The 13,182-nt window shown below is 37.8% G+C and overlaps 1 protein-coding gene across 7 annotated transcripts in view; it reads left to right on the top strand.

Moving 5' to 3' along the window:
* The first annotated feature begins 1,770 nt into the window (after positions 1–1,770).
* Positions 1,771–13,182, top strand: part of ubr4 (ubiquitin protein ligase E3 component n-recognin 4) — a 55,119-nt gene continuing 43,707 nt past the window's right edge. For 3 of the 7 annotated variants that reach the window (XM_042407791.1, XM_042407788.1, XM_042407786.1), the window contains exons 1-15: positions 1,771–1,975; positions 4,798–4,895; positions 5,017–5,120; positions 5,246–5,375; positions 5,502–5,647; positions 5,869–5,968; positions 6,669–6,810; positions 6,981–7,105; positions 7,357–7,481; positions 7,758–7,817; positions 8,024–8,214; positions 9,278–9,377; positions 10,212–10,349; positions 11,023–11,140; positions 11,970–12,011. In XM_042407791.1, coding sequence (XP_042263725.1) covers positions 1,851–1,975; positions 4,798–4,895; positions 5,017–5,120; positions 5,246–5,375; positions 5,502–5,647; positions 5,869–5,968; positions 6,669–6,810; positions 6,981–7,105; positions 7,357–7,481; positions 7,758–7,817; positions 8,024–8,214; positions 9,278–9,377; positions 10,212–10,349; positions 11,023–11,140; positions 11,970–12,011 — 1,744 coding nt within the window. In that variant the 5' untranslated portion in view covers positions 1,771–1,850. The remainder of the gene's footprint in view (positions 1,976–4,797; positions 4,896–5,016; positions 5,121–5,245; positions 5,376–5,501; positions 5,648–5,868; positions 5,969–6,668; positions 6,811–6,980; positions 7,106–7,356; positions 7,482–7,757; positions 7,818–8,023; positions 8,215–9,277; positions 9,378–10,211; positions 10,350–11,022; positions 11,141–11,969; positions 12,012–13,182) is intronic. The other 4 variants (XM_042407793.1, XM_042407792.1, XM_042407789.1 and 1 more) reach the window with 2 other exon arrangements.

Below are 13,182 nucleotides of genomic sequence, written 5' to 3'. Positions count from 1 at the left end.
GCTGTAAAAGCTGTGAATGCCTGTTTTTGTTTAAAATCTCTATGTGAAGTTTAGCTCCCCCCAGCTCAGTTTGTTTGTTTGTTTGTTTTCCTCTGCAAACTGTAAAAGTGGAAATATAGTATTTCATAGGAAAAAGATGAAATATTTTCCAACCTAATTCACTACTTAGTACTTACTTAATACTAAGTAGTAATCTTTAATTAAAGCATAGAGTTTCAAAAATGATGTGTATGGAAATGATTTAGTAATATTTGAAGTGAAAAACAGACAAGCTTCAACGCATATGTCCAAAAGGAAGCCCTCCCAGAGGTTATAAATTCAGTGATGAGTATCCAGTTAAATTTGACTCTTTCTTCCCATCCAAAACACTATTTGTTTATTGCTGTCACAGATCACATTGATAAATTAGATTGGACTTTTTGCTGGGTTGCTGGGATTGAACAAAGTCCTGTTGCTATTGTAAAGATGATGCAATAACTTGATGAAAGACCTTTAAATTTAAGGCAGCAAAGAATGTTATGTACTATAATGAACTCTTATATAGGATTCAAGGATTCAAGGAGCTTTATTGTCATCTCACTACAGTTACATTTATACTTTCAGTATCAAATGCTTCCTATGAAGAAATGAAATTATGTTTCCCGGGCTTGATGAAAAAGGTATTAAAACTTTAGAGGAATTAAAATTAAGGTTTAAAAATCAGAAAGAAAGATAATACAATATAAAGAATCTAGTGTGCAAGATTGAACATATATATAGCCTATTATGTTGGACCAGTACTGATCCAGTACGCATTGCAGTCAACAAAGTCTCACCACTGATGGGATAACAGCCAAGACTGTTTGGCTCTTATCCCAAGATAAGATGAGATAACAGTGATGAGATATTACCCCAAATTTCACTGGAATCTGTCCAATCTGCTTCATACACACATGCTATTTATTTACAAAAATGTTAAAAGAGCCATGACTCTACAAATTTTCTTCTATAATCAAAAATAAAGCAACATGTCATTTTTTTGTTTACCATTTATTATTCATCTCATCACTCTTCACTTCTTTGCACTATTTGTATCCTGTTTACAGTTCACGTGTTTATATAGTGTTGTTGTTATTCTGTGTGTAAGTACATTGAGAGCCACTAATCTAATCTAGTCTAATTCCTTGTATGTGTAAACATATTTGGCCGATAAAGATGATTCTGAATCTGATAAGAGTGATAGAAGAAATGTTTTCCTATCACTCTTAGATGTTTTTCTATCTTTCTGTTTTATTTTTATGTACAAATTAGGAATTATTTTATTAGCCTTTATTAACCTTGTGGTGAGATGTTGCTCCTTATATGACATGATGTTTTCATGTATTTATTCAGTCCTCATTTTGAAAAACTATGCGTACAGTATACATAGATAAATCATAACAAATTATATCAAACAAACAAAGAAAGAAACATTATTGACAGAAAAGGTGCAGGCTGAAGCTTTAGCTTATTATACCTACCTGAAAAACAAACAATACAATTGTCCCAAAATACAAAATAAAAAGTTTCATTTACCATATGTTCATACCTCAGTTTTACAATTTGTTCACTATTATTTTTGATTTCTTTTAATTCACGAATTGTCGGCTACTACACATTTTTAATTCTCTGTCACAGTTTTCCGATAAATGAACCCCTTTAACAGTTAAAGTTATACATCTATTCTTTATATTTACTTTTAAGCATACATATTCCCCTTTCTGGTGTTTAGTGGACAGTCCGGAGGTGACTGTTGTCGGGGTGTGAGCGCCCCCTGTGATTTACTGGCCGTTTCTTCTTCCAGCAGCGAGCTTCTTCTACGGGATTTGAAGATGGCGTCGAGCGGAGGAGATGGGGAGCACGAATGGACAGCGGCAGTACGACCGCTTTTATCGGCTTCGTACACCGCTTTTGAAACGAAAGAGCTACCTCAGCTTATTGGCTCTATAATCAACAGGTAACCGGTTACATGTCAATTAATTGCGGGCCTCTATTTGCTCGATTACTGGCCTTGTCCACTCAGGAGTGAGCTAACTAACTCAGCCTGGTTAGTGAAGTTAGACGGGAAACGTTACTTAGCTTAGCATAGCTTAGCTTAGTTTAGCTAACATTAGCAGCTAGCTACTGTTAACCTACACTAGCATCCAGTCAGTTGCTGACGCTAGCTAATATGCTAACCTTAGCTGACTTACTCAAGATGCTATTAAGCGTAACCTGGTTTGTAACGCAGTATCAGTTTGAAACAAAGCACTTTGTAAGATTGGTGGACATTACTCTTCAATGTACAGCTGTGTAAACGTTGGCCAACGTCGCAGTGTAACGTTCATAAAATGTGCTTCATCATTAGCCAGGAAGCTAAGTAATGGGCCTTCCAGTTGGACTGGATAACGTAGCGTTAACGCTGAAATCGGTCCAGCCACAGTATTATGTGACATTGTCAGCTAAATGCAGTCCAAATTGTATGCTGAGCTTGTCATATCTAGACCACTCCGGGCATGTCAATAAACAGTATGTGCATTATCTGGTTAGTAAGGGAGCCAGTCAGTATAACGTTATCCGCTGTAAACATGTCCGTGGTTGGGTTGAAAGTAGGCGGGGACCTTGTACTTTCTCCTGGTGGTCGCCTTTAATGCATTGTTAATAAAATGATAACGTGGCGGTGCTGCTGCTTTGAAATTAAATGTAACATTAAGACTAAAGATGTTGTGAGGAAAACCGACATCCTGCTGTTAAACCACAAATATCCTGGTGCAGCGCCTGTCACGCAAGGGGAACTTGCCTTTAGAGAGGAGTGTGAACAGTAAGGCATAATCAGCATCAGGGACCTTTAATTATTTTTGTCGTGAAACTAGATAGTATATGCACATTTTGACCTGCAAACTACCAATGGATACATCACCATGGAGAGATTATCAAGTCACTACCTATAGAGCAGCCAGGTTGTCACTTGACACCCTTGTTCAATGGTGACATCAGCTGATCCCTCTGGGCATTCATGGTGTTTGTTGGTTTCATTTGCTGAAGCCACTATCAAACTGCACATATAAGCACTACTGCTGCAGGGCCTGTTAGTTTCGTTTTCAAGTGAAAAGGTCCAACCAGGAAACATAAAAAGCAAAACTGTTGTTTATTTACATTCTCCTGTGAGTTTTCAACCATCCTCATAGTCCATTATGTCTAACATGTTAAATGAACTCTATGAAATGTCAATTGCATTTGTAATAATAATGTTGGAGAAAATGTTTATGCTTTAGTTCTTTAGTTCAGTAACAAAAACAAAACAAAACAGGTGTTTAAGTGGGGTACATGAAAATATCAAACCACATGTAAAATAAGCACCATGGTTACCCTTTTGGACGTTAAAGAAGTATACTGAATTTTCTCATACTGTATTTTTGTTGTCAGTATCATCATAGATTCTGTTATTCTACATACAGTGTTTATGATGGTCCCTATTTATAAAGTCATTCTTGATAATGTACATCATAATCATCATGCATCATTATTATTCCTATTTTTAAAGCATCTGAGAGCAGATATTGTAAACAATTCTGAGTGATAAATAAGATGGACTAAATGGTAACAGTCAAACCATTATAGTCTTTCAGAGACAGATTTTAGAAATTGTATTGGTTAATTGAGAATTAATTGGGAGCCCTTCTTTTCTTTCACCCGAATGATGTACAGCTTCTTTGTGGTCAGTAAACAAATGCCAGCAAATGACCCAATCAGCAGTACTTTCTTTGGAGCTTGTTTTAGGAGGAGTTGGAGGAAAAAACAGATCGTGTTAACTAATTTTAGATTGCTTTAGCAGAGATGCATTAAGCTGTGTTGGTGATTGTTGATACTTGGAACTGTATATGGTCATGGTGTAGCACGTTGAAGTGATTTTGTACTGTCACTTGAGCAGATTGATGTATTGGAGGCTGCAGAAAAAAGTCACTGTTTTATGGAATATAGATAAGGAAAAAAAGCAGACTTCATGCCTGTGTCAAGGACTTACGCTTACAGCAACACACAGGTCGGTTTCCAGCAAGATAGGCTGTCTTCCTTCTGCCTGGAAGTATGTGATCAGATCACAGATTGATTAGGTGTCATTTGGTCTGTGCCAGTTCTTTATCAGCAGAAACTTTATATCAGAGTTGTGGGTTTCCAGGTGTTGTTAGGGCATGGACAGGCTCATCTTAACTGCATAATTTACCACAAACTGGTTTCCCCTGGTGGCTACTGTAATTAGCTGAGGAGCAGATCTGTCAGACATTTTAGAAAAGACTGCATAACCGTGTGCCAGGGCCGTTTCGGTCCTCCTGTTATTCATGTGAGAATGCATTCATCAAAACTCAAGACAAATTATCATGGTTTAAATGAATACAGGTGTGCCTGTACAATAATATTTTGGCAAACACACACAGACATCTAAATGAATCCAAAGTTAATATGGTACCAAACACACACAGTCACACCAGTTCACTTATTGTCATTTGCATAGTATTAATAATACAATTTGCCAGTCAAAGGTAATTATCAGTTCCAGATCAGGATTTCTTTCTAGATCAGCATTTTTGGCAAATAATTGTCTGGGTTGAAAGATGTTATCTAAGTGTTGTAAAATGTCATAGGATGTATTAAGTTCAATAGTGTTTCTCGAACACCATGTCATCATCTCTGTCTGTTCTGCTTTTCTCTACTCTCCTCTCCAGAAAGAAACATGTCATAAAAATGTGCTATTAAAATAATATTTGACATTATTTAACGAGATACTTCACTTGTCATTTGCAGTGAATCAGACATTCTGCACCACGACAAACAGTATGAGCCTTTCTACTCATCGTTTGTGGCACTCTCTGCACATTACATCACCACAGTATGTGGGCAAAGTATGTATCTTTCATTTTCTCTTTAGTGTAACAATGAATAAATTACTACTGCCATTCAGTAAAATACAATGTCATAGGTTGTTTCTTCCAGCCAGCAATTTTTTTTGTTCTGTCTCTCTAGTACCGAGAAATCAGCTACTGTCGGTTGCTGCAGCATGCAAAGTATTGATTGAATTCTCATTACTACGCCTGGAGAACCCAGATGAAGCATGTGCTGTGTCACAGGTGAGAGGAACAAACAAATGGGGAAATTATAATGTTGTGGGACTGAGTTTTCTCATTTCTGTTTGAAAGGAGATCATTTTTAAACCCACCTGTTGAATTAAGCGATACTGTTTATTTTTCTTCAGAAACACCTGATTCTTCTGATAAAAGGACTTTGCACTGGCTGCAGCAGACTAGATCGCACAGAAATCATAACTTTCACTGCTATGATGAAGTCTGCCAAGTTGCCTCAAACTGTCAAAACCCTTTCAGATGGTAAGCGCGAAGCCCCACACTGGGGCTGTAAATATTGATAGTATAATCCCATATTTGCAAAAACAAATGAATAATGTAAGCTTTGGTATGTAACAGAGAAAATTTGTTTCCTTTTGTGTTTAATAGTGGAAGATCAGAAGGAGGTGCCCAGTTCTGTGAACCCAGAGCTTCGGCAAAAAGAAGTACAAATGAACTTCTTTAATCAGCTGACTTCAGTTTTTAACCCCGACCTTACCACCATCTTGGCCTCCCCATCAGCAGCACACATGCAGGCAAGTGTTACAGACACCTGACAGCTGCCCGCTCCTTTAGAAATCTAATCACAACTGTGTTCTAGTTTCTCCTCTTCAGTGTTTACACTGAAAATAAACTCACTCTTTACCTTTTAATTCAATTTGCTGTGTTTGAAACAGCTGTTCTGTCACTGCATTGATGATTGTAATTGATGACCATAATTAATTATTATGTTTTTCAACTCTTTTTGTAATTATAGGCTGAGAGTGATTGCGATGACCAAACCACAGATCAGTCCATTCAGGCCAAAATGAAAAATGCCTTCGTCTCTCAGAATGTGTCAAGCTTACAGGAACTTGGTGAGTAGTTGTTACTTTGTTGTTGTTCGACGTTGTTGGTTTATTAGCACTGAGTTTACAGTTATGCTGTACATATATCTTAATTTGAAAGTTTTATTCTAGATGTTTGTGCTGAAAAACATTGAAAGAGGTTGTTTTTTTACAAAGTATGTTGTTTTAGAAAGCTACCGTTAATTAATATGCATGAAGAATATGCATATAGCAGTTAAAGTATATTGGAAATTAATTTCTTTACAGCTAATATTTAAAAATGTTTCCAACACAGCCACTTGAAGTAGTCAACCCTTCTGACATTATGTTTTCTACTAAGTGATTTCAAAATTGAATGTTAATGGGAATTTCGAGGCTCCTCATTGTAATCCATTTGCTTGTGTTGCCACTAAATATATAAAACACTGACACACACTGTTTTTAAATGTGAATCACCCATCACCTTTCAGCAATGTCCTGATGGTTTTATAACAGAATCTTGGTTATGTTTGTTTTCCTTCAATCTATCTTTTCATGCCGTGTGACAGTCACAAGTGTTGATTTTACACTGCCGTTAGTAGAAAAATCTAAATCTTTTAAGAACCATGGAACCTGACAAAGTACCTTTTGCTGTTGATATTGCAAAGTAACATGACAAGTTTTATTTTTCTCATTTTGTTCTTCTCTTTACAAAGCTAATAGTTTTTTTTAAAATAATTTCTCCTCTTAGGTGGGTCTGAGAAGTTGCTACGAGTGTGCCTCAACCTGCCCTACTTTCTACGCTACATCAACCGTTTCCAGGATGCTGTATCGGCCAACTCATTCTTTATCATGCCTGCCACAGTGGCTGATGCCACAGCTGTCCGCAATGGGTATGTTTTAAAATTTACGTACTAGGTTAAAATGATCCAATTTTTTGATCCAACTATTTTAGTGTAATAGAGGCTGTATAATCTGTTTCTGTGTGTATTTGATGACTTAATGTCTGGAAAGCTCCCCCCTGACATAAAATTAACGTTCCATACTTAAAACCCATCCCCAGATTTCATTCACTGGTGATAGACGTAACCATGGCTCTGGACACACTTTCCCTGCCTGTACTGGAGCCCTTGACACCAGGGAGATTACTGGATATGACTGTGCTGGCTTTGAGCTGTCTCTATGCTGGTAGGTGATAACTCTGGGTGGATAAGCTAAAATTATACCGTCCAGTTATTCAAAGTGATATAACCTTCAAAAAAGCAAACAATAAGGAATTGTAGAAGGGACGGTGATACCAGTTTTCTACAAACACCAACCTCAATGGATCATAAAGCACCAGCTTGGACACGCGCTACTGTTCTTAACCCTGTTTAATCAACAATGGAATGCAACAACTTTATTTTCATTATTTAAATACATCTATTTTTCCTGTTTAGGTGTGAGTGTGGCCACTTGCATGGCCATTCTGCAGGTAGGTAGCGGCTTGCAGCTTCGCTCTGCCTCCACTGGGACTAAAGAGGAGGACTATGAAAATGACGCAGCCACAATTGTCCAGAAATGTGTGAGTATTATGAGTACAACATTCCTGATGCATTAGTTTTGAGGACATAGTTTGGTGCTACACAGAAAGTCTTCTAATAGAATTATCTAACTTGTATGTTTACATGGACCTAAAGTAAGTGTTTGCTTCAAATAGTTTAAAGATTTGTGGAGAAATAAAATTTGTTTTCTGATTGGGTCTCAAATCTCTCTTTATCTCAGGATATCTTGCTTACCTTAACAAGATACAATTATATATTTAAAATGGTAACAAATACCAAATTTGTGTTTGCAACAGCTGGAGATCTATGAAATGATTGGGCAAGCCATCAGCAACTCCCGTAGAGCTGGAGGAGAGGTAAGTACCAGATTTGAGTGCCATGGCATTGGCAATGCAGCTTAAAGAAAAAAAGTAATACTGGTTCAGTGCTGTTTGACTGAGCAACTTCAGAAGTTAACCCTTTTTTTGAAGTTAAAATCAAGAATTGTGTAATTGTTAAAGGTATTTAGAAATCGATTATTCATCTACTAGTGATAATTTGTGTACATATTCGTGTTCTGCAGCATTATCAGAACTTCCAGCTGCTTGGAGCCTGGTGCCTTTTAAACAGCCTGTACCTGATTCTCAACCTGAGCCCCACTGCCCTGGCGGATAAAGGGAAAGAGAAAGATCCCTTGGCTGCCTTGCGTGTTCGAGATATTGCTGCTCGCACTAAGGATGGCGCAGGATCGCCTAAATTGGGTCCTGGCAAAGGGTAAAGTGAATATGTTTCTAGTGTCACTGTGGGATCAGTTTTGTCTGTCCTTCTGTGACAGTTATGCAGGTTTTGTGTTTTGTTGTAATTGTTGAAGTGGGCAGTAATAACTACAATGAAGTCTCTAAAACTGTGTGCAGGAGTCCCTCAGTTGGTCTAAAGAAAAGGTCTGCATTTAAAATTAGACTGTGCGGTGTAAAGAGTAAGTTTATAGGCCGATTCAGAAATAAACAGGACTAAGAGTCTACAGCTGTGCCAGGGAGCTCTGTGAGGCTCTATTTAAAAGTGGTGCTTCGACACAAATGCTCACATCAGTATGCTTACAATGATAAGGCTAACATGTTGGTTGTAGTTGGTTTAATGTTCCATATTCATCGTCTGGGTTTAGCATGTTGGCGTGCTAACGGGATGAAAGTTACTACAGTTCATTCTTTCAAAACCGTCAATGTCTGAACCAAATTCATTCATCCAATAGTTGAGTTATTAACCTCATGGTGGTACTTGAGGAAAAGTCAGGAATACCAAAGTCATTATGATTCATTGTCTGATGATTATAAATGTAAATAAAGTGACCTATTAACAGTCCTACAGCACCCTGTTTACTAGTGCACACATGTGAAAGGCAACTGTGTCCCCGGATCTTCCACGGGTTGGTGCTCTTAGTGTCGGAACCTCCGTGAGAGATGTTTTGGTCAGTAAATGTATGTTTTTAAAACTTATTTCGGGGCTGCTCTCAGTCCTGCAGAGAGTGAGCTGCGCTCGGGGCTGCACTCAGTCCTGCTGAGAGGCTGAGTGCCTGCGGACATGAGTGTGGACGTGCTGTAAATGCACCCTGATGACGTAATAGAAAACTGTTCGCACTGAATCATTTTGAAAGAGCAATAGCCAATGTGGAAACTAGGGCTGATCCCTGCTGTCCAGCCAAAAAGAAAGAACGAACTGCATTTTTTTAAATATGTAATACTTATTTTATTTTATCTTCAAGAAAAAAGGTCACACTTTGAAATTGATTCATGTGCATTAATTATTTTTGTGGTTTTCTTTTTGCTGTTTTTTTCTCAAGACATCAAGGGTTTGGAGTTTTATCCGTAATCCTGGCCAACCACGCCATCAAACTTTTGACTTCGCTTTTCCAGGATCTGCAAGTTGAGGCCCTGCACCGAGTAAGTAAAGCAACAAACCAATACGGTTACTTGCTGTTGTGTCTTTACATTGCATTACGATGAAAAAGTGACTAATGAAATGTGAGCCTTCAACCTGTTGTCCAAACAACTAGAAAACGTCCTTTTCTTCAGTCAGTCTTACTTCACAGTTGTGTTGACCAGATCGTGTCCCTTGTTTCACTGTTGACAAAAAACAGACACTGTTTTGCAAACCAGTCAAACTTTATTTCACTAATAACAACCTTAATTTATCACTCATTCAGTTTAGCTGTAAACAAAACAATTCTACTTTATGAATTTAAAGGACCAGTGTGCAAGATTAAGTGGCATCTAGCAGAATGCACTTGACAGACATGGAATATAAATTTCATAAGTATGTTTTCATTAGTGTATAATCACCTGAAATTATGAATCATTGTGTTTTTGTTACCTTAAAATGAGCCCTTTATATCTACATAGAGACGGTTCTCTCCCATGGAGGCTGCCATGTTGCACCACCATGTTTCTACAGTAGCCCAGAACAGATAAACCAAACACTGGCTCTAGAGAGGGTCTTTCATGAGTTTTGTGGCCACCGTAGGTTCTCCTACACGCTTGGAAGGGGAGGATGAGAGGAGGGGTAGTTTATTGCAATTTGAAACCTCACTGCTAGATGCCACTAAATCCTTCACACTGGTCCTTTAAGTCTGAGAAGTTTTTAAGTCTAGAAAATTAAGAAAAATTGTTGAGGACAGTTATCTTAAAAATCATACGTATGACAAACCTGTGAAGGAACCTTGTATTCCCTAATAACCATGTTTCTTCATTACAATCCCTCTGTCCCCCTACCTGCAGGGTTGGGCAAGTGATGGGCCACCAGCTGAGCTCAACATCATGGCACAGAGCACCTCAATCCAGAGGGTCCAAAGGCTCATCGACTCTGTGCCCCTGACCAATCTACTCTTCACTCTGCTTTCCACTTCCTACAAAAAGGTGCAGTAATTTATATTCACATACCTGTAATTTGCATCATTGATAGTTATGTTGTGTCATTAATTTCATCATGGGAAATACAGAAGTGCTGCTTTTGGTAAAAGAGAGAAAAGATGGGTGCTGCAGTTCATCTGTAAGCTGCCTGCAAGGGTGAAACTTATTTTCCTCTTAATTTTAATTGGTAAACTTATTTCCTCTTTAAATTTTCCTTTTAAATTTCTCTCCTGAAAGACACTTATGGTGTTGCACTCGGTTGTACAAATGAAAACTGACAGAAATAGTTGTGTAAACAATGAAAAAATAGAGCTAGAGCGGGAAATAAAAAACCCTGGCTGCTTTCTAACCTCCACGCAGCCGGCCAATCACAGCGTGAAGTTGGTGTGAATGTCGGATCGTCAGTTTCAGAAAGTTACAGAAATAGTCAGACACAACCCTCCCACACTAGGTCAAATGAGAAAAGTTCTCTTTAAGTATTAATACTTTATTAGTGCAGTGTGATATACTGTAACACAAAAGGTAACATAAATTAGACGGCCGTAGTCACAATAAAATGTACATAAAAGATACAACAGATACTGTTATTTTGAAAATAAATTGGAGGCTGATTGGAAAGAGTGTGAAAATGTGACTGAAACATTGAGAAGTTATAAACTGTTGTTTTTGCTTCCAACAGGCTTGTGTTCTCCAACGCCAGAGGAAGGGCTCCGTCAGCAGTGATGCCAGCGCTTCAACAGATTCAAACACCTACTATGAGGATGATTTCAGCAGTACTGAGGAGGATAGCAGCCAAGGTACTTTATCATTCTGGATTTCACATCAATCACATCAGCACTTAAGAAATCCTCCTTAAAAATGTTCATGCCAAAAGTATGCACCCACATAGCAGCTTTAGGTTGGCAAAACAAGAGAAGATCATACCTGTGGCTGTTATTGGACTAGAGGACTTGGACTGACATGATGGAGACAAAAGCACCTAATGTATTAACTACACACCATCCTTATTAAATAATATGAATTTGCAGTTACATATAAACGCAGTGCAGGAAACTGGGTTTCTAGAAAAAAGAGGACAGGTGGCTATTGGGGTGTTGAATGAAATACTAACTTTAAACATTGTTGATACAATGATGACTTGGGACATTTTTAAATAGCATTGGATATTGCAAAGACTACATTCTGTTTATTGATCCAAAGATTTCTCATTATCACAAATAATCAATTATATTGATAATATAAATTGTATCTAGAATAAGTATTTTGAAGTATGATACATTTATGGAACATTAATTGAAGGTATGATCAGGGCATCAACTATATGCTGATGACTTAATGAGTAAATCGACCAACGAGTCAATATCGTGAAAGCTTTATGTGATGCCTCCAAGGTTTCTCTCCATGACAGTGTGGAGACAGGTGCTGAAGACAGAGTCACGTTTGTGTTTGATCTCTGAGCTAATGTCAGTGAAGCAGGTGTGCTCTCAGTGGATCAGTCAGTCAGGTTATGGCAGCAGTGAGAGGGGTAAACGTATACAGTACACATACAGCGCACAATAATGTCATTAAAATTTTTGTCCCGTCATCACACAATGACAGTGTAGTTGACAGTGTCTACTATTTCAGCAGAAAGAAGACAGGAGAAGACAAGTGCAGCTTGTGTCTCAGGTCAGCAGTTTTCTGTCCTCGGGTCAAAGACTTCGTGTCCTCTTCACTGTCCTAGATTCATTTTGTTATTGTATGTCTCACAATTTAGGCTATGAGCTATAGCTTCATCAGATAAGAAAATAACAGAGCCACAGATGAAGAGCCTTTGCAAAACTGCTCTTTATCTGAAAGATGCCTTGTGTTGTAATTGACCTGAGCTAAATTTGAATATTTTCTCAAAGAAGGTTCATCTGTGGCTCAGTATTGTTCAAAGGATAATACCAGTGGTGTTACTATGTGGGTTACTGTTTTTTCAATCATTAAAACCTCAACAACATTTGCAGTAACTGACTGACTAAACATTACTACTCTTGGTACATTTAAATAGAAGTCTTAGGTCCTTTCGAAAGCTTTCTCCTAAAACAATATGTCACTCCTTCGTCATCATCCAGTCTGCCCCTGCCTTGTCCTGTCTTTGGTCTGTACAGTCATTGCAGATAAAGTGGCTTTCAACATTAGGACCACTAATGGTAATGCTTTCATAGGTAAGCTTGTAGCAGGTCGTAGTCAAAGTTAAACTTATTTTTTTGGTCATTTATCAATACTGAGGTAAATATTTAAGATTATTGTAGCATTGATTTTATGGACATATTGCCCAGCCCTACCTCAGATTTTTGTGAATTTTTTTTCTTTGGCCATCATATTCTTCTTACTTGTCATTGCATTACTGGTCCCAGATGTCTGAAACATTCTCAATACAAAAATAACATTGAACCCACGTCAAAACAGTGGTATTATTCTTGAATATGATAAATTGAAGTTGTGCTTGTAAACTATGGGCTTAAACACTCTATGCTACGTCTTGCTGTCACCTGAAAAGTTATGATTTTTGTATGTTGCATGCAATGTGAATATCAACTTAAAGTGATATTCTTTTCAAATCTAACAGTAGTTTCTTGTTTTCATATTTGAAATAATCTGTAGATTCCTCAACTAGCTATGTCTGCAATGAGATGCTTTTCTAATCCAATCATAAGGTTGCTGAAATGTATTTTATTGATTTATAGCTACTGAACTAGGCAGCCTTGTGGAGCCACCATCCACAAGGATAAGTGTGAAAGTTCAGTGTATTTCAAGTGAAGGCCCTGATGAGCTTGTAGAGTGCAACCTCTCTGGTGGGGAGGATCCTTTG

Source organism: Thunnus maccoyii, chromosome 4 (assembly GCF_910596095.1).
Source record: "Thunnus maccoyii chromosome 4, fThuMac1.1, whole genome shotgun sequence".
NCBI lineage: Eukaryota > Metazoa > Chordata > Actinopteri > Scombriformes > Scombridae > Thunnus > Thunnus maccoyii.
Note: the sequence above shows the minus strand (reverse complement) of the source record. Positions and strands in the feature narration are given on the sequence as shown.